Source organism: Talpa occidentalis, unplaced genomic scaffold (assembly GCF_014898055.3).
Source record: "Talpa occidentalis isolate TD23 unplaced genomic scaffold, MPIMG_talOcc4v2.1 talOcc4.16, whole genome shotgun sequence".
NCBI lineage: Eukaryota > Metazoa > Chordata > Mammalia > Eulipotyphla > Talpidae > Talpa > Talpa occidentalis.
Window position 1 is genome coordinate 79,965,256 of NW_023601653.1, and position 26,799 is coordinate 79,992,054.

Sequence of the window (26,799 nt, forward strand, 5' to 3'; positions counted from 1 at the left end):
CAGCAACAGCTGTCTTCTCAACTGTGCAGTATAATTTTTGACATAATTTATACAAGCACACAGAATTCAATCAACAGCTGAGCAGGGAAGCAGTGTTAACCAATGCTATGAATGGGTGTAAGATTTGCATATTATTTGGCTCATCTGTGGACTGGAGCACTCTATCCATTTCCCTCATTACTCTGAATAATCTAGAAATGGTTGAACGCTCCTGATCAGACAGCTATATGTTTTAAAAGTCAAAAGCAACAACAAAAATAACCTCAATGGCGGTGAACTTTAGAGTTAAGGCTATTTCAAGCATTTATTCTTATTTCCTCAGCCTTGGGCTGAGACAAAGATGCTCAAAACCCTGCTAGTCCCTTACTTTTAGTCTTGATTCTCTAGCCCTGTCCCTCTCTCCCCCTGGAAAGGGCAGAGAAGGAGGGCATTTGTTAGGGGACAAAGTCAGAGGAAACAATGAGGAAAATCATCCCTCAATGTAACGGCAAAGCAAGAAGAAGCCAAATGGGAAATATTTTGCTGAGAAGTGAGAGAAGGTTGTGGCGACATGTTAATGCCAGGGCCTGTCACTCTCTGAGGTGATAATCTTCCATAGAAAGATACAACTAAGAGTTTACGGGTGGAAAAGGGAAGAGCATTAATACTTTGGGGACTCTTGGTGGCAAATCCAGGAGTCAACAAAGCAGGAAATTTACGACTATAAACACTAAGAATATTCAAAATTGACATTGTGGCCAATGGCTCCCTTCCAAGAATTCCCCACTGAAATAATGGCATGGAGAAGAAACTTGGGTCCACTGAGAAGTGAGGGTCAGGTCTGAAGCCTCTTTGGTAACAGGAATGCTTTGGGAGGCCACAAAAGTTGGCAGGGTTGGAGGGTGCCTAGCACCTTGGCACAAGCAAGCACCAGGCAGTCATTCACACCTACATATATATATAGTCCAAACATGAGGGATGAAGGAAATAACACACATATACCATATGTGCTAATAAAGACCATTGCATCCTACCCCATCAACCTCACGTACTAATAGCTATAAATCTCCACCATTAATAATCCTGTCATTTCATGACAGACTGCACCACCTTGCAGAAGCAGAAATCAGGGATTGCTAAGGAACAAGGCCAAAAGTTACGGGGCTATGAGGAGTGCCTTGACGAGTTTCAATGTAAAATTTCAAGTCCTCCAAAGGACAGAGCTATTCTGGGAGAATGGGTGAGGATGAACAGAGGGTGGTCCAGAAGACCACACCAGGAACCCTGTATTCTCCTGGGTACAGTGGAATGAGGGTGAGAAAGCCCCAACAGGTAGGCAGTTGCTATTGGCTTTTTAAAAAGATGGGCAACGACTTTTCCATCCCAACACCTCAAAACAAAGGTCATCAACATGTTCTAAAATCCAAAACAAGAAACCAAAATTTATCATAATTGCAACAAAACCTCCCAATCTAAAATGCAACCAATCCTGAAAAGATCAAGACTCTAAGGTGATTAAAAAGTTAAAATTCATCTTGAGGTCACAAGGGAGAAGGAAGAGATTAGGGCAAAGGAAAAAATTGTGGGACTTACACACAGTATGTAAAGGCCTGATCTTCACAGAGAAACACTTATCATGAATCAGACCATCAGTTATGTTACAAGAGAACCAATACCAACATTTCTCCTGTGGAGCACAGTGATAAGCACATTTTTTATGGATGTGTTTAGGGAAGAGGGGGTGGGAAGGAGGGAGAAGAGGCAGGGAGGTGAATGTATTATATACAAAGAGAAATGACAGAGACCACCCTTCCTTTAGCTCTTTGCTGTTTCTTTCTCTTTGTTTTCCGCATCCTCAGGGTACGCATGCCACGTCAGTCTCTCTTCATAAAATGCTATCACAATCTGTGGACATTTTACATTAGCTTCTTTTGCAAGAACCAGGTCTGCTTCATCTGTGTCTTTCCTGGAGAGAAAGAACACAAGATTTAGAAAAAGAGGAATTTAAGAATGAGCCTGTCCAATCATAGCTTTATGTCCATCATTAGCTGGATTTAGCTGACTTGAGTTCGTTTACCTCCTGACTTCAAAGTCGAAACGGGCACTAACTGTTCAGTACCTCCTAGGAGAAATTTCAGTGTAAGAATTATATTAGCGGATATCATTTAACTACTCCATCAGACAGAAACACGTTTCCAGCTAGAACTTAGATACAAAACAGCAGGCTTAATTGAAAATACTGAAAATTAAATTGTATTAACTCTGCTTCCATAATTTTTATTTTTTGTATGAACACGTGAGTCAACACAAGGAAACTTACATTCAGTCCTACTGATTAAGCATAAATTAAGCAAGCCAGTATCTAGATCACCTAAACAAAATGGTTCTAACCGCCTCATCTTGCGGCCTTTAAAACACTCATTGTCTTCTTGGTGAGAAATGGAACAGTAAGAAAACAGAAATTCAGGTTACAGCAACATTACTTCTAAAAGGGAGAGTAAAGGACAATGCAGAATCTAGTGCTAAAATGAAAAGCAGGAGTTAGCTGCAAATATCAATTATCCAAGTTACACGAGCTACTATGAAATAAAACTAAAAAATCTAGCTAGTTTCTTAACCAGGATTCCAAATTAAGAAAAAAAAAAAAATTAAGTTACAATTCCACTGACAACTTCCTCCTTTTCTAGAGAACCGAGATGTTCAGTTCACAGAGGTATTATGGGCGAGCGGAGGAGGGGTGAAAGACGCGGCTTTGAGTGGCTACGCAAATTTGGACTGTGTTGCAAAGATAGTTAATATGTGCATGTAAATCCTAAGTCACACATATGCTGAGTGGGAAAAGCAGTCACTATAGCTCCTTCCTTCTGACAGACTGGTGATTCTTCAAATGCAGGCTTCTAAGTAATTTACCAACAGAATTTCAATCAGATGAAATATTAAACTTTAGAATAATACAATTTTTAAGGTAATTAACTTCCTTAGTGGCACTGTAGCATGAACCTTCTATTTAGAGATGAAATTTAAATCACAAGCCCAGAACACTTGGGAAGAGAAGTAATGAGCGCCACACCGTAAATCACCCCGTCTTTAAGTAACCAAATTGTGGGGAAGTAACTACGCTTTCCTCTAAGAGCTATTCCCTCTACCGGATGAAATAACTTGTGCTTTGGCCAGTATTAGTCTTAATGTTCTTTGTTGAGATTCTTTTTCTCTTGGAGACATTACTCAGTGGTCTTGGTGCTTGGTGATGGCAGAAAGCCTCACTCAACTCCCACCCCATGGCCACAGGCGCATAGCCTGACGGTAAATGATTCAGAACTGTGTAAATAAATGGTTAGGTCATGTTATAGGCTTCCTACCTCAAATCTAACCCTTTCTGGTAAATGGGCTAATATAATTTGGCTTAATGCTAAAACTTGAATGTATTTAAGACATGTCTAAATGTCCTAAATACATTCAAGTTTTAATCCTCAAGAATTAATCTTAATTCCCATTAATACTGACAGTTGGTATCGGGTAAAAGACACACAACAATCAAAATTCTTAGGAAATACTCAGTCCTGCCATCTTATCTTCCAAACAAATTTAGGTCACTGACAAAGAAACATAATTACAGCATGAGATACAATGTCTCTCACCATTTCATTAGGAACATTAAATCACCACAGGAATCTGTCGCCCCAATGATCTTTTCTGGTTCCAGTCCTCTCTCAAAGCCCCGAGCGATATCATTGCTCTGCTATAAATAGGAGATGAAGAAAGGTTACAGCTTGGGGAACAAGAAACCCGTTTCTCAGTTCAACAAAGTACAACTGAAGTTACTATCACCTGATAGCATTTTTGTCACCAATTCATAAAATTCTTAGAACTTAAGGAATACAACACTGGGTAGGTCTTTGACAGTGAGATCAATAGGTATTTTTACAAAATGTCGTTGTCCTTTCAGTATTCCTACAAAGGATTAGACGTGTCTCCCAGCTCTTCAACATCCCACAACATATTCTGGAGCCATCGTCTAAGAAACTCCTCTGTTCTATTCTTCCCAACATTGTAAATGGTCTACCACTAGGCCGTAGCTCCTGAGATGAGAAACAAGTCCAGGTTTACTCCAATTAGACCCTTTTCCACTTATAAACTTCAAACATACCGCCTTACTCAATTTTAATTTTTTTAGACTTTTCGTTCACCTTAACGATGGTCAGCTTGTAATAGTGCTTTTCACAATCATCAACATTTATGAAAGAACAGAAGAATGATTGAAGGGATTACCAAAAGACACAAATTTCTTTCAGCAATACCTATTGCTTGCAGAAGAGGCCCTGCTCTGTATGCAGGCCCTCCTGACGTGGCCAAGCAGCTGGTATTAGAGGGCAGAACTGGCCAGCGGTTTTAAAAAAACAAACTGAGAATTCTCTGGGGGATTTTTCAAACTTGGTGAAAATGCAATCATGCATCTAGACAAGGAACACAGGGGTTGATTCAGGTACCAGAGCCAAACAGTGACATTTTATACAAACCAGGTAATTATAAAAAAACTTAATATTATGGAGGATAATGAAAGCTTATCTAGTGGCAACACACACAAGATTGAGAGAGACTGCGCAAATGAACAAAATCTCTGATGCCTGATTTCATAATAAAATCTCTTTGATCTGACATTCACCTTGTTTTCTTCTGAGAGATGCAAAGCATTCAAGGTCCAGGTGGCCCCCAAAGATACCAGAACCCATGTTGGGGAGGAAATTCCATGCATGGCCAGGGGGAAATACTGCCTCAAAACATAGCCTCTTTTGGGGGCGCTTAAAGGGAGGCGGTTCCCAGATGTGCACACAGCTGCTCACAGCTGGAATGCTGGCGCATGGACTGAGTCGTAAATCATAGCTGGCGGCTGAAAACAGTTTGCCACATAGGGAGGGAAGGAAAGAAAAATGTTCAAGCTGCTGAAAAGGAGCCGAGGCGAGGAAAATGCTAAAATCATCACACAGGCAGTAATCTTAAATCAGGCATAATGCCTGACTAACAAATTTCTTCTGCAATGGTCTAAAGAAAGAAACTCAATCCCCTCCTGTACCTTTAAAACATACAATCACCCATCTTCCCAGCTGCCTACCTGACAGGCGCCAGCACTGCTGAGAATGCTGTCGGGGGCCCCAGATGCACATTACAATGTAAAGGACATGTGCGGGTTGCTTTCAAGGCTGGCAACATCAGAACCTGGCCTAGGAATGAGAAACCCTGCACTGGCCGGTGGCTCTCAGCCAGACCGCTCCTTTGAAGAAGGACAGAAACCTCAGGGTGAGGAAATACACACTGCATGCCACCAGTGGCTAGTCAGAAGTCTTGCACTATGCTTGCTTTTACTCTCTTTCCTTAGCTACTTGGGCAGAAAATGAATCAAATGACAAAAGCCAAATACAAAGAACTACAAAAAAAAAAAAAGAAGAAAGAAAAAAACCCCAAGCCACGGCTCCTTAGAGAAAGCATTCTCAAATTCCTATCAGCACAGTGTATCATAATAATATACAGACCTCCTCAGAATAGGACAGCTTTAAGAATAAGGTTGTGGAAAATAAAATTAATCAGGGAAACAAAGACACACACACACACACACACACACACACACACATGCAGTGTCCACTTTCACTTGCAGCCTCCAATCTTTCATTCTTATTTCAATTCTTTTTAGAAAGCTGGTCTCTCTTTACCCTCCTACAGAGATTAAGAATCACTTGTGTAAATCCTTATTAAATACTCATACCCAGGTACAACCAGTAAAAATTAGAATTTAACTGGTCTGGAGTACATCTTGGGCACTGGAGGGATTTTAAGTCCCTAAGCTCCACACTCCTACTCCCTGGGACTGTAGCGTGGAGCCAGGGCTGAGAGCAATGCTCTGAAAAGATGGGTATCCACGAAAATTGACACCAAACATGAATGCGTACGGCGTGGTGCTAGACGATTAAGAAGCAATTTATGCTTAATTTTATTAAACTTTAAGGGTGTGATACATTCTTCACCATAAAAGGTTTCACAACCTTGAAGTAAAAGAAAATAATGGAAATTGGGGGTTGCGGTGTGTGTATGTACACAGATGGAAAAGCCATAGCTGAAAAGAGAGGCAATAACTGCAAACGAATCAACTCAAAATTTCACAAACGCACGTTCAAAACTGAACAACAAAAAGATTCCAAAGGAAGACGAAAATTAATTTCTTATTCAGAATATGCAGAAATAATAGGATCTAAAGAAAACATACATGCCACAGAACTGTATACTTCAAAATGGTAATGTACGTCAGGTGAGTTTCACTCATTTAAAAAAAAGAATATAAAGGGCTGAAGGGTTAACTTTGGGAGAAAAAGAAAAAGTGAAGTGGCAAGCATTTTAAAGCCCCTTTTCATTCTCAAAAAAGTTCACTGTAGTCCCTCCCTCTCTAAGATAACTTAGCCTTCTTTTATGGAGAAGGCAGAGAGGAGCTGAATGTTTTGTAGGGAGTGTTAGCACCCTAATATCAACACAACTCAGTAGACATAACATTCATTTCACACTCAGCCAGGAGGGGGTGCTATAGTTAGTCAACACAACTTCAGGAGCTCTTTTGTTGCACCTTATAGGTCATACACACAACAGAAAGAACCCAAATAAATGTGTATTGACGTGTACAGAACAGGTGATGAGAAAAAGGAAGCTTACCTCTCTCTTTTTTTTGGATTTGATATCATCCGCACTATTGGAGAAATTGGATTTCCTCTTGTTACTTTCTGACTTCTCCCTGGGTTTGTTATTTTCACCTTCCTTCATCTTCTTATACTTTTTCATAAACTCAGAAATTAGCTCAGGGCAATCCAAATTCTTCTCAGGTTCCCAAGTATTGTGCTCCCTGGGCAAGAAGGGAGAAAAGAGAAAAGAATGAGGAAGAAAGTACAATGCCTAATTTTAAAGAACCAACAAGCGAAAAGGAAAGAAATCTACAGGAGACAACAAATTTCATTAGAGGAATCAACCCAAGGAAAATGAAAAAAATATGTCCACAAACAGACTCACACACTATTTTTTATGGCAGCATTTTAACAGCCAAAGAAAACAATCAAATATCCATCAGATGGTGAATGAATAATGTGGTATATCCATTCAATGGAATACTATTCAGTAACAAAAAAGAACAAAAATACTGATACATGAGACAAAGCAGAAGAACCTCAAAAACATACTAAGTGAAAGAAACCAGGCGCAAAAGATTATATACTGTCTAGTTCCATTTATATGAAATGTCTAGGAAAGACAGACTGAGAAACTTTTGGAAAGCATAACAGTGGTTCCTTGGGGCTGGGACATGGAATTAACTACAAATGGGTTGAAGGGAATTTTGGGAGGTTATGAAATGTTCTAAAGTGGAGTGTTGGTGATGACTATACAACTCTATAAATTTATTAAAAATCAATGAATTGTACACTTTCAATGTATTTTAGGGTATGTAAATTACACCTCAATAAAACAGTTAAAAACTCAAATTTGAATTCTGCTTTACAAGTAGTTCAATTGTGATTTCACACATGTAATTATCTATGCAAATCCTAAAGATAACAATTTAACATTCATCCAACCCTAGTTTACATTCTAAAATATAAAATATATTATTTTTTTATTATATTTTGAAGAAATGTCAACAAATGATTGGAGGATTGGAAAGTTACATAGAAAAAAGGGAAGATCTTAAATCATTTGAATATAGCAAACCGTAAGGACAGGACTCAGAAGTGGAATTTAATACACTGGGCTCATCTATTGTCAATGGTAGTCAAAACACACTTTTATATTAATAAGGAAAAAACCCTCAAACTGAATAACTGGATCTAATTACACTTGGATCAAGGAAGTAGTACTACAAGGAAAATAAACTGCTGGTATTCACAAAGTTGTCTGTTCCTGGCATGGTTTTGTTTTTTTGTTTTGTTTTGTTTTAAATGCTTTTATTTTAAGATCCTGGGGGCAAACATTTATAAACTTAGTTTTATTTATATATTTTTTAGGATTTATTTTATTTATACAAGAACTGGGATACAGGTCAGAGGCACCAGAGGGTGAGAGAATTCACCAGAGACAGAGCGGGGAGAAGAACAGGCAGATGGACCAAAGACATTGCTGAGGGGAGCAGTGGGTGAGACAGGAGAGGTCTGCCACACCATGTGGGTTTCTCCCTGGCCGGCTGGGAATCGAACTCACGCTGCAGAGGCTGCGGACAGCTTCACAACACTGCACTCAACCTACTGTGCCACCGGGGAGGCCCATGTTTGCTTTTTTTTTTTTTTTTTTTTTTAAAGATTTACTTATGTATATAAGAACTGGGGTACAGGCCAGAGAGGTGTGTTGGGTGAGAGGATTCACCAGAAACAGAGTGGGGAACAGAACAGGCAGAATAACTGAAATACACTGCCGAGGGGAGCAGCAGGCAAGACAGGAAAGGTCTGTTGCGCCATGTGGGTAGCTCCCTGCCTGGGGATCAAACTCATGCTACAGTGGCTGCGGACAGCTTCACAGGTTGCGTCTTAACCCCTTGCACCACCAGGGAGGCCCCCTGGCATGGGTGTTAAAAAACAAACCACCGAGTGTATGGTAAGTTTATGGATTCAAAGGAAGCAACGCACCTATGCAGGAAAAACTAGACTGGCCATCTCTTTGTTCCTAGCCAGCAGCTGGTTCTTTTGGTTTTATATATAGTAAGGTCTAGTTTACATTAGATACTTTGTATACTATAGAAGTGTTTTCTATAATCCCTTAATTGATTTAGGAAAAAAAATCTTTCCATTTATGTACTATTCATTCCAGATACGTTTTTAGACATTTGTTTTTTTAAATAAGGTATCTTTAGATGGAAGGGTTTGAACACATGTCATAACGATTCAAATAGGGAGCAGAGTGATGGAAGCAATCTTATATATACAGTAGACTTACATAACTTTCTGTAAAGGGAGCTTAATTAAGCACAAGACAATTTCATTTCTAAATCATTTGAGCTAGAAGTGGAAAGCTTCTCCTTCATAGACCTTATTGTATCAGAAAAAAACCTGCTTATACATTAACTTTCCCCCAAATCGACAGACTACGCAGTTGGTTGTCCCAGAAGAAACTGAGGCACCAAAATCAAGAGATGTGCCAACATAAACAAGTAGACTTGGGGGTAGGAGTCCCTGTTGATAGCAAGGAAAGTCAATTCTTTAATGGGATTACCCCTTTTTTCTACCCCCCAAAATAACATAGTATTATTTAAAAGAGTCTGGGCTTTAGGGTCAAAGAAATCTGATACTGGATCTTATTCCAGCACTTACCAGTTATGTGATCTTCAGCAAATAACTTCACTAATTTCCTCACCTGTTAAACTGAAAAATACCTCTAAAGGCTGTTAAGAGAATCAAAGAGAACACACGTGGTGGATGTGACTACTGCCTAACAAATAGTCGTAGAAATGCTGACGGTGCAAAATTTGGTCCAGTCTCTCATGAAGCCCTGGGTATTTTTGACAAAATAAAGACAAATGTTTATTAATCCATCTTACCCCAAGCCCAGTCTTTCCCTCTTTTATCTATGCTAAGATACTAGTAGTTCAACTACCGATATAAATGCTTCAAGCACCCTCAAAATTACCAAGTATTTTCTATGGTGATTCAATGGGTCCAATAAACACCCTTAAATCTTTAGGTTTTACTTTAATTCCTATTTCAGTGGTCTAGCTCTTTCAAACTCATTGCTGTCATCTCCAGAGGATGATGTGATACCACTCCTCTTTAGAACTATGGAGGATATATTCTGATAGCTGTGCGACCGGCACTTACTGCTGTGTGCTAGACACTAAGCATCCTGTAGTGCACACACTGCCCCACCTAAAATACCGGCAGTGTTCCAGATGGTTCATGTGATGAGATCATCTTACCTATGCTCTCAAGGCGCCTGGTTTGTACCTTTATCCAAAGGTACTATCAAAACATTGAATCTCTTCGCATATTTAAAGTTTTAAAGCTGTGATATTAATATGGCCACGACTAAGCACATGTGGCTAGTTTGAACTGAGATGTGCAACAAAATACCAGATTTTGAAGACTGAGCATGAAAAATAATGTAAATGATTTCATTCTTTTTTTTTTTTTTTTTTTTTTTTTATAGAGGCATGTTTTATTTATTTATTTGTTTGTTTGTTCGTTTGTTTCGTTTATACATGCACTGGGTACAGTCAGAAGCACAGGAGGGTGAGAGAATTCACCAGAGCCAGAGCGGGGAGCAGAGCAGGCAGAAGGACCGAAGCACACTGCTGAGGGGAGCAGCGGGCGGCAGGAGAGGTCCGCGCGCCATGTGGGACCCTCCTCCGGTGGCCGGGGAGCAGCCGGGGATCGAACCGGCGCCGCAGAGGCTGCGGGCAGCTTCGCAACCCAGCACTCAACCGCTGCGCCACCGGGGAGGCCCGATTTCATTCATTTTTTATTAAAATGTTTATTGATATTGAAGTATTATTTTGACCTAGTCTAGTGCTATCAGTTCACTGGGGTTCTGAGCAATCCATTCTTTGTTATCAGGCATCCTAGTGAGACAAAGGGCAAGAGAATCAGAAACTGAGGCAAAATGTCTAATGACTACACACACTTCACGTACTTCAGTTTTCAAGCTACCTCTTCTGTGTGCCTAGCTCTACTTGTTCCAAAAGAAAGAATCTATATTTTAGCACTTCAGCATAAAGTCAGTTTTGGGCTACCAGACAGTCTAGTCAACACTGCAGTATCGTTCTTAAAGCTCCCTGACCTATAGCTAAGATTCCACTTAATTTATTTGGCCTCGGTCACATATTTTAAATTTTTAAAAATAAAATGTTGGTGGGGGGGAGGGGGGATGTGGTCTCAGATTTAAGTCTCCCATTAATGAGTGCTTCATGCTAGGGCACTTCTGAGAACCAAGAATCACTTTGGAAACCTATGGGATTGAACATAATGTCCACTTTTGCTAAATTCAGGTATCTTAACTTAGTTATTACATGAATAGTAACAGTTTACAAGCTTATGTGTCCGCTCTATCCATCTACCTAACATCTCTATGACAAGTGCTATTTCTTATCCGTATTTTACTGAGGAGAAAAAAAGATTAAGGAAGGTAAGCAAGGTCATCTAGAGCTCATAAGAGGCAGAGCAAGAATCTGGACCCAGGTCTATCCTCCTAGCCAGTCATTTCAGTGCCTCTGAAAGCATTATCACAAGAACACCAGCCACAAGTAGACTGTTTAATTTATTGTTGTGTCTTCTGAACAGTAAGAAAGCAGTGCAGGTTGGGAAAGGAAAAGTCAAAGATGGAGGTAGTTCATGAGCAAGTAAAGCAAAAGTGTCTCACTCTGCAGAATTCTAAAGCCTAAGAGAAGACACTTACTCAGAAAATCCTTTCCACTTCAGTAGATATTCCACTTGCCCCTTAACCACACGCCTGTCTAGCACCTTCTCCACAACGTATTCCTCCTCATCCTCTGAAGATGAACTATCGGCTGTCCGCTTGGTTTTCTTTCCCATGTCGCACTCTGTTCCACCTGAAGGACTAAGTCCACCAGGTTCCTGCAAGTGGGAAGGACAAAATGGTCAGAATCCACGTAAGGAGCTCAGACTTTCTGCTGCTTCTTGATGGGGTACAGGGGTCTAACCCAAAATTGCCACGTACCCTTCTCGTGGGTCTTGAAGCATTCTATGGATGAGTCTTAAGAGTTTAATAAAAAAAAAATGGGTCAGTTCCCACCTTCCCAACCACAACTTTCTCTTCAGCTAACAAACCAAAAGTATTAGATGGTGCAATGATCTAATTCTCCTAATTTCAGATTCCAAGACAAGCAGTGTTGTATGTTACTCCCGGCTACTTAATATCTGTTTATAAGCCAGGGACTCAAAAGAAAAATGTGGAAAACCTTTATTGAAAAGGACCCACAACAGAGTGAAAATCTCCCCCCTCAAGGTGAATAAGATTCTTCATAAAAATGAAAAGAGAAAAGGCACCAAAATGTAATGCACCTTTGCTCTGAGCATCTATCTTGCTTGACCAGCCTCCTAAGAGAGCAGCACAGAAAAAGCCCGCTTAGGCATCTCTGCAGGCTTGCAGGGAACGGCACATTTCCCTTAAACAAACTGAACTTGTGCCTTTAGCGCTTCCATCAGCTCACAAAAGCTAGGCTGACATCGAAAACACATTAACTTCTCTTTCATTTGATGATGGGAGGGAAGTGGGGAGGAGAAAATTTTTTTTTTTAGTCCTAAAAGTCCAAATTAGTCTTTAGACTGTTCAGCAATTCTCCAGGCTCAACTAATCCAAACAGTTCAGAAGGTACCTCTCCCCTTCACAGAAGTTGACTTTGGGCCAAAGGAAGAGGAGGAGGAAAGAAGTCTGGCCCCAGACTCACATCAGCATGAAGCCTCAAAACACAGAGGAACCATTCACAGGCCCAAGGAAAGCTGAAGCAAGGCAACACAAATGGAAATTGAGTTAAGCTGAGAAATATGCACAACCAGGGGGTACTCAACAGAGAACCTAGTTTTTCAAATTTCTATGTTGTTACCATAATCATTTTTAAGAATTCTTTCCTAACCATGTTAAATGGTGCCTACAGTCTGAATTTTAGAGGGATAGGAACTGTTTTCTTAGCTGAACTCCATTTTTATTTTGCTGTAGTCTTCCAAGGATTTTTTTTCTAACATACTCTATTTCCATCCTGACCAGAAGATCATTCCCAGGATTAGGGGAGGCCACTAATCTCAGAATTGTTCAAGTGACATTTATCAACACACCTCCAATTAGCAAAATTGCTGGAATTATTCCAAGTATAGTTGAAATCCCTATCGGCAGAACTTACTAGCAATAGGTCTGGCCACCAAAAGAAAAGAAAAAAACAAACCCTGTTTATACCAATCACTGCCCTGTAATAAAATCAAGTTTTCATTAAAACACTTTATTGGGCTGAGGGGGTGTAAGGGAGAATGTAAGGTTTCAAAAGAATTTCTCCACGAATTTTGTAGAGTCCTAGGCTTCAGGAAAAAATGATTTATTTCAAATAACAGGCTCCGACCTCAGCAGAGACAGGAAATGTCATATTCCAGGGAGAGCGCCCCACCCCCCCCACTCACCTTGGAATTTCCGGGAGCTGCGCCGCCCAGGTCGGAGCGCGGGGGTTAAAACCAGCCCCGGGTTAGAGGCGCGCAGTTAAGCATTGTGGCTGTGGCCTCCCCTGCCTCACAGGAAAAACAAGGATTTACATATGTGTTCTTCAGTTTGAGGGAGAGAAGAGGAAAATCTCTTTATACCTTCATGCAGAAGAGCCCTCTGCTAGAAGAGGAACCCGGGTTCCCTTCTCTACCTACCGGATCGCCCCAGTCCTTTCTTTCCCTCTGGGCTAACAGGAGGGGCCTCCCCTCCCAAGTCGGGGCTTGGCGGGCTGGCAGCTCCCCCGCCCCCACCCAGCTGCCTGGGCGCCACTGCGCAGCTGTCCCACTCCGTTGCCATGGCAACTGGCAGCCGTACTCGACTAAGGGGGGGAAAGCAAACGGAAAAGTTAAATGGCTTAACTTTCCCTTTCAGCGAGGACTAGGTGGAGGCCCTGGAAGGTACCTCCCTTGGCCTCGAGGCTTGGCATTCAGGGCTCAAGGGAATGGGTCCTTGGGTTTTCAATCCAAAACCTGGGTTTATTCTTTTAAGAGCACTGGGAATTAATCAATAGCATTTTAAGATCCTCTAACAGGATTAGAGCTTACTAAAAGGGGGAGGGGACAGGCTAGATCCTTCTACAACAAGATCAGTACAAACCATCCACCCCTTAATCCAGCCCACCAGCAGCACTTTAAACAAGGCATTTTCTACCATCTGTCACAGAACAGTTCATTTACAATGCCTGAGTGTATGTCCCTGGGGTTTTGGGTTGGGGTGGCGCAACAACAGGAAGGGGGGGAGGGAAGTATCCCAAAGGTACCACGCAACTTTCCTTCTTTGGGAGATGACTGGATACAGAATCTGGAAGCATTACCAAAGAACCTTTCAACTGAAATCACAGGAAAAAAATTTAATTCTTTAGTTTAATAAAAGGGAGGAGAGAGCCAGTCCAGTTGTTAGGGGGAAAAGGATGTCACAATCATTACTGCTAAATTAAAAACACTTCTCGTTAGTTTGTTCTTATTATGAAACAATTTTTAATGATTATTACCCAAGTGAAGCATTAATATATAATTTTAAGCTGCATATATCAACAATCCCTAGTACTTGTGAAAATGAAGACAGCAATTAAGAGATAGAGACTTAGAGTTTTCATAAATTTTCCTTTCTGCTGGTTCTAAAATTATATGAGCTCCAAAACCCTGTTCTGCTTTACAGATCCAGGTTTTTAGAGACAAAGGTACCTTGCTGCAAGAGTGGAAGAAAAAGGAACAATCAAAATCAAAGAAACTGACTGAGAAAAAAGCAGAAATTGGCTATTAGTTTAAGGAGAAACTATAGGGTATGATGAAAGCAAAGTAGACATTTTCAATTATAGAGGATTATCTTTACACCAGGAAATCTTAAGAGTGGAAATCCTGGAGTAAAAACTGCTTTTTCAACTCCTAACTTTTTTTAAAAAAAGATTTATTTTATTTATACAAGAACTGGGGTACAGGCCAGAGGCGTGGGAGGGTGAGAGAATTAACCAGCGACAGAGTGGGGAACAGAACAGGCACACGACCAAAAACAGTGCTGAGGGAGCAGCGGGCGAGACAGGAGAGGTCTGCCGTGCCATGTGGGTATCTCCCTGGCTGGCCGGGAATCGAACACACACTACAGAGGCTGAGGACAGCTTCACAGCGCGGCGTTCAACCCACTGCGCCACCGGAGAGGCCCCGACGCCTAATTTTTAAAAAAGAAAACTTTGTGTAGTTAAAGGATATGAAAACAATGTCAAAGAAATTAGATCAGGGTTCCAATTCTGTGATTAACTTACAATACGCGATACTGAGCAAATAAATTTTAGATATAACCTCAGAATCACTAAAATGGGCCAAGTAGACCTCTACTGCTACCACCTAGTGAAAGAGTAAGTTTATGTTGAAACCAAAGAGCTGTTAAGTCCCCCAAAGAGAAGCGTTTATAGAAATATCATGGGGTCGAATACAACAGCAGCAGGAAATATGCAACTTTCCAAATTCCTAAGCCCTCAAACCATATCACACGCAGTAACTCCTGCAGTGTAACATGCTAGGAGAGAGCAATAAAAGGAAGAGTATCTTTGTTAACTAGTTTCCAATAAAACAATAAACTTTCAGAGACCAGCAGTTAACCTCTCTCAAAAGTAAATACTTAATTCTTATTCCTTAAAACTCAAAATTAACAATGGAGACCACAGAATGAAAGGATTAATAGTAATTCTATAAAGGCATAAAACTTTTTTGGAGGGGAGGAAGGGGGGAGTGAATCAATGAGGAATGGGACAAAAATATTCCAGAGTCTATCCCTCTTTCTACATCAGGAAATAGAGCTATTCCATCCTTTCCACCCTTAAGAACTGCTTAAAAAGCACAAGACTGCGGCCCCTTTCTCTTCGGGAAATGGATTTTGTAACAGCTGACAAATCAAATTGGGCCTGATGCCAGGAGTCAGAGTCCAACCATAATATTCTGTAAAGAATGGCATGCAATTGTCTTGTAAATCTCCTGGACAGTCACAGATCAGAAGCTGGCAAGGATGACGACATAGTTCTGATGGAATGTGTCTTATCTTAACCTTGAAGTTACAGATCTGCTCAGGAGCAGCAGTAAGAAATGAGAAATGCACTCAGACATCGGAGGGGACATAATTCTCTTTTAGACAGTGCGACCCAGTGTATTAGGGTCAAATGAAACACAAAGCCAGACGGACAATTTAAGAGCTAGAGACTGGACCAGATAAAGCATAAAGACTGGTGGTTCCCACTAAGCTTGGGAGGGAGCGTTCCAGCATGAGAAATGAGACATGGCTGGCAGGATGATGGAGTGATTAAGGCAGAATCCCGATACCATGACGGAGGAGCAGAGGATGAGTCTCTGAGCGCAAACTTATCCTTGTGGAAATCTCCACGGGAAGGGGTGAGCAGCTTCTCAAGTTTCTAGAGAGTCTTTCAGGCATAACAGCTCAGTCCTGTCTTGAATAGACACAGGAACTTGCTGGGAAATGCATCAACAACTGTAGATAGATTCCAGCAATTTAAATGCCCATCAGGACGTGAGACAAGAGGCAAATTCACCTTTACAGGCCTCTGAATGCTGGGGGAAAAACACCTAAACCCGGGATCTGGTGAGAAGTCAGTGTTGGAAAAACATCAAAGAGCTCTGCGGTCAGGCACAGTCAGAACCCACATTCCAAATCGCTGACAGGAGACTTCTTTAACAGATGAATCTTCCCGAGGGGAGGGAAAAAAAGGGAAGAGGTGAGGAGGTGAAGCAGAAAGAAGGGGGACCAAAAAAACACATTCTAAGGGTAAAAGAAAAATGTGTAAAAACTGCCTGTTCTCAGAAATTAGAGGGCAACACAGCAAGCTGGGGCAATCTAGGGGGACAACGGATGTAATGGGTTAGCTATTTGCAGTACCCAATAAATTAAGGAACCGAAGAACCACCCGCAAGGGGTCCCTAGTATGTCTGCTCTGTCCAGTTCACGTTCTCCCGTAATCCCTCCAGTCACTACTTTTCAATGCCAGCTGTCTTGGTGGCTTTTCTTAGATCTTAGCGTAGCACATTCTATTTTCATCACTACTCACAAGCAAAAATACACATCCAACATAGTTCTGAATCTTTCTCTAAGCTTTCTTTGTATTGTTTAGAAAGGAATGAAAACCAAACTGCAATGTAATTTGCCTCACTGACCTATTTGAAGGTGGTAGAACAAATGCTAAAATGCATAATCAATGCGATCTTTCTTCATTTTAGTTTCAGTATCAATTCCATAAGCCCGCTTAAAAGGCAAAATCATCCAGAAAAAAAGCCAGGCTCAAGAGCAGAAAAGGGCGAGGGTGGATGCAAAGCTCCCTATCACATGTATTGATTAAAAAGGGACTAATGGGTGAATTTGGTAGGGGGCTTGAGAACCCCCCCCCCAGGGCCCTTGGGGAAAGCCGGTGCCTTAGGTGGAGGTAAAATTGTCAGCTACAGCAAGCAGCATTGTCTTCTAGGCATCCTCGCTATAGCCTCATGGTAGCGAATAAAGCAGATGAAAAGAAACCATATTTACAGAACCATCTTAATCTGGTCTGTGTTCCTTACTCTTGAAGGATCTAGAAATACCAAGTTTTAGGTTTGTAACACATACAGCATAAAATTAAAATACTCTCTAGAGAGATGCTTTCTCCCACCAGATTTACGATTTCCAAAGTATTACCCATGTGGCATTTTAACAAAAACACAGCAAAGAGATGCACATTTACAGCTGTCCTGGCTGTCTCAGGTTTTGTTAAATGGGTGATAACTATCATTCCACCTCCACCAAAAGCCCATGAGCACCCAATTCAAGAGTTAAAAGCTTTTTAAATGTCTATTTAAGAGACTGGATTAGGAAAGAGCTGAGGAGGAAGATTAACTGTGGTCGTTAACACCCCTATCATTAACACGCCACATATAGACAACACAAACTTTATTAATAGAGAGGAGTGTGAGAAAGGAAATGCTCTCCCTTTGGCTAACACAGCTCCAGTTCGCGATCCTTTAAAAACCAGGCCAAAGCACTTTTTCAACCAGCCACAAAAATATTCTGGGGCGAACTATCCTGTTTGCTGATCATCCAAGTCTCCTGTTTGTGACATTAAAACATACACATTATAAATAGAGATAAACTTTAACTTATAAACTTGTATTTGGCTATATGATCCTCAAACTCTGACCACCATTGAAAAATACACATAAATGTGTACCACAGGACTCAATTCTCAGAACTGTTCTGATTTATAAACCCAGCTGAGTGGTATATTTAGCAGTCACACGGGTTCTTGAAATCTCATTACCAGACCACAATCCCACAAACTAATGATTTTATATGGGATTTGTGGGTTTTTTTGCTTGATTAAAATCTACTCAATTTCTTCTCTCAAGGGTCAATCTTTTTTAAGTTTAGTTAGGCACACCTAAACCCATCATCAGGCAAGAGATTAGATATCCAACTGTTGCAAGATTTATGAGAAAGTAGAATTTGGCACCACTATGGAAAAATGTCTTCCAGATGGAGCTTTCCAGCAAGTCCATCCCTGGAATGTACAGCCTCCTCTCAAGGCACTACCATCTCAGGTGGGTGTTAACGTCAACCCACGCCTCTCGTAATTAAACGTGGTGAAGCATCAACTAGTAGATTCTGTCACCTTTCAAGAAGAACCTGGCGATTTCATCACACATAAATCTTCAAATTGAATAGCAGCAACACTTGAGTAGATTAACATGTATCTTAGATTTTTACATACCACTTTGGCAGATCATATTCAAAAAAAGGAAGAATTTAAATAAAATAACGGTCATAAAACATTTTTCTAACATCAGTCATAAAATTAAGACTCGGTGCTTACCCTGCTGTCATCTAGCTTGCAGTTTGGACATTGGCGGCAGCATATGGGCTACAAAGGCCCCTTTAGGTCATTTCAACAAATGCTCTGTATTGAGGAAGACTTTACACTAGCCCAAACAATATGTTGTTTAGCGAAGACAGTCAAGAAATAAAAATTAATTTGCATTAACAATAAACTAAAATCTCTAATTTAACTACTATTAGAAATTTAATCGATATGCTAAAATCTAATTCATCCTGACAAGAAAAGAGTTTTATATAATTGAAATAAAAATATCTCAGGCCATAAAACTTTAGGGAGTACAAGAGAACATTCCTGAACCATATGGCGTAGTTTTGTGTTCTGCCAATACCTTGGTGTATTTGCAACATGAATTATATTGAAGCCATTGCTTCAATATTTAGATATATAAATTTAATTTAGATAAAATCTAGCCTGTATTGAACTTTTTCCCATCCATACAAAAAAAATCCTTGGCAGCTCCTTGGCCATTTATTATGATCCTGACCAATTTCTTTCTGTGGCAATTTAAAAGCTGTTAAAAAAAAAAAAATGTGATGGGTGATGACAGGAGAAACAAACCCATACCAGAAATTATTGGACTTTGCAGGTCTTCGCAAGTGTCTCTATTGACATTCAAGTGTGAGTTACTATGCTACAGTATCATCAAAGTGTGCTCTACACTTCATATATATTGATAGTTAAATGCAAAGAAAGGTCACCATCAGATAAAGTTAAAGGGGTGGCCAACTTCAGACCACCCAGCTCTTCCACTTAGTGTTTTGATGTGTTACTTAAGTCAACTAAGATGTTTCTCTTTTTGTCCAGTTTCCTACTATAGTCCCAATGCCAAAGAGATGATTAATGTAGTAATTCTGATGCTTGCTCTAAAATTGATTGTTTATAACCCCATAAACAATGGAGGACCTACTAAGTACCAAGCATTACACAGGCACTCAGTCTAGTCCAGTCTTCAACTTAAGGAGGCCTGAAGATTTTACGTTTCTCCTTGGAAAAGTCAGCAAATGGTTTAAGCACTTTGTCCACAGGCTGTTAGGAAAAAAGTTACTAAAGGGACAACACGCTAACAGTGGCAAGATCAGGACTGGGAGTATCCTATCTAGGTCACTGAAAAGTTGAACTGGACAATTCACTTAACCTTAAGGGTGTTGTTATTTGCCCTACTTATCTCATCAGTCTGTTGGGGGTGGGGGTGGGAATGCCTGAAAACACTTGCAAAAGGAAATTAAATGAGTGATAGCAGATACACTGAAATATCACAAGTGCTTTGCTAAGTGTTTCCCTCCTTCTATTTCCTGGAAAAGTGTGGTAGATTTGGTATTACTTCTTCCTTAAAGGTTTGGTAAAATTCACCAGTGGAGTCATGTGGCCTGGAGTTTTCTTTGTGGGAAGGCATTTAACTCCAAATTCCATTTCCTTAATAGACACAAGGTTAGTGAGGTTCTGTGTTTCATGTGAAGGCTTGGTAATTTATTTTTCAATTGAGTCATTTCATTTAAGAGACTAAATGTATTGGCCCAGCTATACATAAAATTCCCTTGTTACTTTTAATGTCTGCACTTTTTTCTGATAGTAGTTATCTTTTTTTCCCTGCTCAGAGTTGCATGGGTTATTTTTAAATAAACTTAACTTCAGTTTCACTGATTTTCTCTATTGTTTTTGTCTTATCCTTCATCAGCTACTTACTGCTTTATCTTTATGATTTCCTTTCTTTTGCTTGCTTGTGTTTAACTTGCTCTTCTTTTCTAGGTTCTTAAGATAGAAACTTAGGTCACTAACCTTAACCCCTTCTGCTTTACTTGATGCATTCAATCCTATACATTTCCCTCTAAGCATTCTTTTACTTAGATTCCACAAATTTTGCTATGGTCTTATTTTTATTCAGTTCAAAATATTTTCTAATGTCATTATGATCCATTCTGTGATCCATGCATTACTCTGGAATGTGTTATTTAGTTCTCAAATACTAGGGGATTCTCCAAACATGTTAGTGATTTCTAATTTACTTCCATCACAGTCAGGAAACACTTTGTATGGTGGAATCCTTTTGAGATTTTATGACAGAAGATGGTCTATCTTGTTAAATGACCCTGTGCTCTTGAAAATAACATGCATTCTGCTGTTGTTGGATGGAGCATTCTTTTTTTTTTTTTTTTTTTTGTGGGACCCTCGCCGGCGGCTGGGGAACGAACTGGCGCTGCAGAGGCTGCCCACAGACAGGCCCAGCGCTCAACCGCTGCGCCACCAGGGGAGGCCCTGGGTGGAGTATTCTATATCAAACATATCAAGCTGGCTGACAGTGTTGTCGAAGTCTTCTATTTCCTTACTTATTTTCTGTTTACTTGCTCTATTAATTACTGAAAAGAGGGTGCTGCTATCTCCAAACAGAATTGCAGATATCTACTAATTGTCTTCACTTTGAAGTATTTTGAAGCATTATTATTTGTGTCAAGTTTAGGATCGCTGTGTCCTCTTAATGGATTTATCTCTCTATCATCTAGCTTGGTATTAAGTTATCTGCCCAACCTACCTCTTATCTATCTATGATGGAAAAAGAACAAGAAAACACTTAGGAAAATAGAGAGGGAATAGGCAAAATGTTTGATGATAAAGTTAAAAATAACTGTAATGAATTTCTAAACTATCTGCAAGTTTTATCTGTCTCCAACTACTCATATAAATGAGGTTTGCCTATGTTTTATCAGATCCTTTGATACAATTTATTGTTGTGAAATACCAAACAAATTAGCAGTATATTACCCTCCATAACTTGCTGTGAGGTCAGTCTTACTGATTTAGGGATGAGAGGGAAGGTACATGGAGTTCCAGGATTTGCCTCAGACACCAAACTAACAACCATTTCCCAACCTGTTGGTTGACCTCTCCAGTACAGGGCGTTTTATTCCGACATAATTATGTCTGCTGGCTCAGATATGAACTGGTTTTATTCAAAGAAATGTAGATTACAATCAGAAAAATGACTGAATTCAATTTCATTCCACCTCTTCATAAAGAAATAAATAACAAGAGTGTGTTATAAAAACTTGATCTTGAAATAGTCCTTTCAACAACCTGATCTCAACCCCACACTCCTGGAAGTCTTCCTAGCAATGAAGCACAATGGAACAGGCACTCAATAAGTCTGAAGCATAAGACTGCATGTGAAAGTTTTAAAAAATAGTTCCATGACCTAGTTTCAGGTAGAAAAATTTGTTGCTGTTTCACTTTGATAAACTATTTTTTTTCATGAACTACTCTTACTATAAAGGAAACCTATAGTCCACAGCCTCATCAGAACATGAAAAAATGGCCCAGCTAATTCATTCTACTCTCTTTAGAAAACACACACAATTAACAAACAGGTTTGTTATTCTGTGTTAATAATATAAATAATAAATCTTAAAATAAATAAAGAAATAAACCCTGAGGAGCTGATGCCAAGCCAACAACTGTCTTCTCTCCTGCATGTCCTAGGCAAGATCACCATTATGGACGACACCGTCCCAAAATATTACAATGAGTTCTTGACTTACATTTAAAATTATTGACTTTAAAAACAAACTCCAAGACAATTTAGAAGTCACTTTACAATTGGCTATTAGCTATCACCTAGCCAATTCTTTCTACATAATAGAAGCAGCCAAGGACCAAAGAGAGTAAATGGCTCACCCAAGATTCCATCACCAGTTAATGGCAAAAGTTGGTAAAGAACCCAGGATTCCAGAGCCTTTTTTTCCATTTGTCTCTCTTTTTAGAATAACTCCCTTTAAAAAAAAAATTAGGTTTGGATAGGCACTGGAGAACTAGGGTATAGTGATCTGAATGACAACCCCCAAAGATATCTTAATCCCTCAAACTTGACACAGCAAAAGATGTGATTAAAAGATGTTAAAGGAGAAGTTTATCCCGGATTATCTGGGTGGACCCTAAATGCAATACTTACAAGAGAGGTGAAGGAGTTCTGAGACAGACACAAATGTGAAGAGAGAGCAGGGAGAGATGAGGACACAAGTCAAGGAAGGCTGAGAACCACCAGGAGCTGGAAGAAGCAAGGAAGGAACTCTCCCCCAGAGTCTCCAGAGGGGATTCATCACCTTGATTGCAGACTTCTGGCCTCCAGCATATTGAAAGAATAAATTCCCGTTGCTTTAGATTTATTACAATAGCCAAGAAACTAATGCACAGGGGAAATAAATTGTTTTAAATCATTAACTGGACATATATAAAACCAACCCCTGATCCAAAAAGAATTTACTTCGAGACACCTAAAGAACTCCCTAAAACCTTTAATCCCTGACCTCAAAGGGTAAATAAAGGCAATCATAGGATGCAATTTACCCCCAAAATTCAGGAACATCTGAGAACATAAACTCAGAAAGGTTTAATATTGATATAGCTGCTAACAAGAATAGTGTAGGTTTTTCCCCAAACATACTAGCTGGTAGAGCTCCTGGACAGACTAAACATAGGCAACAGTTGTCACTGTGGGTGTTCTGCCAACACAAGTGTAAAGTTGTCATCAGAAATGAATATGTGGCTTCGAGTGGCTTACAGAAATCCAACAAATCTGTGTCTTGGACTCTGCACAAGCCAACTCTTCTCAGGATGACCTGGACTCCTTCCCATCAGTACAATGATCAGTTAAAGCCATCCTGTTAGGAGGGAAGGAAAATCAAAGTTTATGTCAGGGAAAAAAGATGATTGCCCAGAGTCCAAGTTCACGAATAACAATGTGTAAATAGCAGCCATACCAAGTCAGTTACAGTGCTATCTCGCACTGTAATTTATTGCTGTTAAAATCTATATTCACTGCACACAATTGGCTTTAGGCCCAATTTCATGTAAGATGGATGGAAATAAAAATAGAACATATAAAATGACAAAGAAAGGAAGACTTCACCAGGGGTGGGCTATTCCAATAAAATATATAAGTGGTGCGATGAGCTCACACAAAATTCTTCAAAAAAGCAAAAAACAAAACAAAACAAAACAAAAACACACCCTAGTCCTCATCAAGAACCTTTGTACTCTGGAGACTCTTCTCTTTTCTAGTACTATCAAGGGCTCTCTGAAAACACCACCACAGCTTTCCGAGAAATATAAAAACCCAGTCACCTCAGAAGGATATTCTTTATCTTTCCCCAGTCATCATCCTGCTCACCAGAGATTCCAGATGAAGCTTCCCACTGACTGGTTTCCAGGCAGTGAAACATATAAACAATTCTTTTAGGTTTGGCTGCAACAGTATGTATTTAAGTTCTAAGCTCAAGTACTTGAGACATAATTTTTGTAATACAGATTGTGACAGTCTTGGAAATTCTATGAAAAATTACTTTCAACAATTTCCTCAACCAGAGAGAAATGTTCGTCAGGCCTATTAACTATGACACTGTAAGAGAATTCACAGTAAATCAAGCAATACAGATCCTTGAAATCTTTCAAATTAAAATACATTATTAAAAACATCAAATAAAGGGCCAATGATTACTCTGTCTATAAATCCAAGTAGCTGGAGATGGGAGGAAATCCACTCAGAGAGCAGTCTAAGGTGGCATGATCTGGTAACCTATTCTACAGATTAGTTGTGCCTGCCCCGCAGGCTGTGGGTCTGTACACAACTGCAAAATCAGTTCAGAGAAACTGACCTGCTTTTTAAAGAAAATAGTATACTATTGATTAGAATATATCAGTGTGCTGCAGCACATTTACTTGTATAGTGAAACTTGATTCAACTGTGTGTACAGAATCTATGTAAAATGTATTTCTCACTGCGGGACACCGCCAAAATTTGAGAGATACCGATTCAAAAGAATCCCAGTAGAGAAAAGAAACTCAAATTAGGTGAAAATGTAAGAATCTAAAACAAAGCTTCCCATTTTCAAAAACGTGTGTCATTATTTTAGGGAGCCAAACACAAGATGCACTCAATTGTGTATCATTTTCAAGAAATGCTAAAAACCTTAATGAGATATTCTTTTCATCCAATGGAACAATGGTCACTCTATCTGAAGAGATAATCATTAGGACTTAGCACTCCATTTACCAAAGGTCACTTCTTAACACTTGACCCATCTTCTCCCTCTATTTCCAGTTGGTCAAATAAAAGATTTTGACAAAATAATCAATTCAAGCGTCAGTCGATTTTACATCTATGGTTTTTCAACTGGGAAGATTTTGCACACAAGCACCCCCAATCCCCACCTCAACATCTGGCAATGTTTGGAGACAATGATCACCAAAACTGAAGATGTGGAGGAAGGTAGGTGAGATGCATTTATTAGACTCAAAATGTGAATACTGCTGAAGTTGCGGAACCCTGTGACAGATAAAGACTGTATTACTTTCAAACCTACATCAATTAGAGACAGATACCCTTACCTTAGCAGCTATCACTTTGTTTTTAGCAGCTGCATGTTATATCAAACACAAAATAGGTTTGTCCCTTTGCAAGTGCCGAAAAACATGGAAATCTCTCCTCCATTCATTATAAGCTCAACTAAAATCACCTTTCTTTTGTACAATATCAAGAAAGTCTCTAATCATAAGTGCACTTCGTATGTAATTGAAATGATTATAGTAAACATTTCTCCCCCTTGGGTGTTAAATTAGTGAACAGAGTAGTCAGACTAACACAGCCAATAGGCAACAATTTTTTTTTTTAATTTTACTAAACCATCTCGGAATAATCACAAGGAGGACTGAATGTAAAATAAACTTTGAAGAAATATTATCAAAAGACAATGAATAATCCAGGTGATGGATGAGTCCTCCTGCCCCCACCACCCTCAATAAGTATCACTCATCTGTGAAAGTTCCTACTTATCCAAATTCAGACGTCCTCAAAGGAGCTGCAGAAAGGTCTTAGACCATCTTTAATGGTGTAAAGAGAGAGAGACTTAGGCGAGAAAAAGTTCCTCACAGATGAGACCAAGGTAAGGGCACTGGGGACATGGATGATGCTTGAAGGGCACTGAGCAGGACGCCTATAGCAAGTACTAAGTACTCCCCCCAAGTTACCTTTTTTATTTGCATTTTTATACAGAGAACGCTCTTAAGGGGAAAACAGCACTTCGTGGAGGTGCAAGAAGAGAGATGGTGAGAAACGGGGTTATAACTAAAACCACGAGAGTTGACTTTCCCACTTTACTCTCAGTTACCATCCCTGAAAAGACTTGAAACGTTAGACACCCAAGCCCCCTGGAAGCCACTGCGCCCCCACATTCAGCGCCCGTCGGGGGGCCGCGGCCCAGACACCCGCCCGGGGAAGGGCCGCCGCCCCCGCGCGGGTCTCGCGGGCAACCGTCCACGCCGGACGGCGGCACCCGCTCGCGCCGGCACGCAAAGCAGCGTTCCCGGGGCAAGTCCTCAAAGCGAGAAGACGCCCGTGCCCCCCGCCAGCTCCGGGACGGGGTGAAGGGGGGGAGGCACCGGCGAGGGGCGAGAAATCCGAACTCGGGGCGCCCCTGCCAGGGCGGCGGCCCCGCGGCTTCCGTGGGAAGTCATTGTGGCCCAGCCCGCCACGCGCCACCCCAGGCGTCGACTCCCCTGCCTCGCACCCCCAAACCTAAGACCCCCCTCTTCTGGGGCGCCGATTGGACGCCCCGCCCGAGCGCCTCGCGCAGGCGGCGCGCCCACTGGCTCCGGACCGGGTCCGTCCACGAACCGCCCGACTCCCACAGTCCCCGCCGGAGCCGAAGCGCCGCCTCTGGGAAGCCCAACCTACCGCGCGCTCCGTGCTCATTGGCTCCGCGAGACGCCGCTCAGGCGGGGAAAACCCGCCTCCCGCATTCCGAAGGCCCAAGGACCGATCAGTCGGCGGCCACGGGCAGCTGCAATTGGCCGTCGCACCCGCCTGTCAAACTCTGGGGCTGCAAAGCTCGGCCTAACCTAAAGGGATAAAACATCCCGCCCCTGCCCGCCCATTGGTTAGCCGGGCCCGCCGCTCTCCCCTCACTGGCCCCCACCCGCGCTCCATTCATTTCACACAATAACGGGCCAAATTGGAGTCGGTTCAAGACCTCGTAGGGGCAGGCGAGACTGTCCGCCACTTACCTGGGATCGAAACCGGTCACTCGCGCTCACGTCCTCCCAGTTCCTCTGTGGTGAGGCCGCACCACAAGCCACCAGCGCCGCCGCCTTCTGCGCAACGCCAACCGCCCGCCAAAACGGATCCGTCCCTGCGCCTGCGCGACCAATCCTGAGACCAGGCCCTTTCTCCGCCCATTACGCTTGCGCAAAACGGGCCG

General features: G+C 41.1%; 1 protein-coding gene across 4 annotated transcripts; it reads right to left on the reverse strand.

Moving 5' to 3' along the window:
* Window positions 1-1,667: 1,667 nt before the first annotated feature.
* On the reverse strand, window positions 1,668-26,745 carry CBX5 (chromobox 5). Of its 4 annotated transcripts, none has more exons than XM_037514900.2 (5): window positions 26,606-26,745; window positions 11,383-11,561; window positions 6,673-6,859; window positions 3,618-3,718; window positions 1,668-1,945 (listed from the first exon to the last, which is right to left on the reverse strand). In XM_037514900.2, the coding sequence occupies exons 2-5, from the start codon at window positions 11,517-11,519 to the stop codon at window positions 1,795-1,797; spliced, it is 576 nt and encodes a 191-aa protein (XP_037370797.1). In that variant the 5' UTR covers window positions 11,520-11,561; window positions 26,606-26,745; the 3' UTR covers window positions 1,668-1,794. The 4 variants fall into 4 exon arrangements, with proteins under 4 accessions (XP_037370797.1, XP_037370795.1, XP_037370799.1 ...); XM_037514898.2 differs by lacking the exon at window positions 26,606-26,745 and adding an exon at window positions 26,277-26,386; XM_037514902.2 differs by lacking the exon at window positions 26,606-26,745 and adding an exon at window positions 13,350-13,422.
* Between the last annotated feature and the right edge of the window lie 54 nt (window positions 26,746-26,799).

What these genes read in the sequence shown, in the direction of transcription:
- CBX5 (XM_037514898.2), bottom strand. An exon ending in AAGTGGAAAGGATTTTCTGA is followed by an intron (nt 6,860 to 11,382) that starts GTAAGTGTCTTC and finishes CTTCTTGCCCAG; the next exon opens with GGAGCACAATACTTGGGAAC. An exon ending in TTAATGTTCCTAATGAAATG is followed by an intron (nt 1,946 to 3,617) that starts GTGAGAGACATT and finishes CTTTCTCTCCAG; the next exon opens with GAAAGACACAGATGAAGCAG.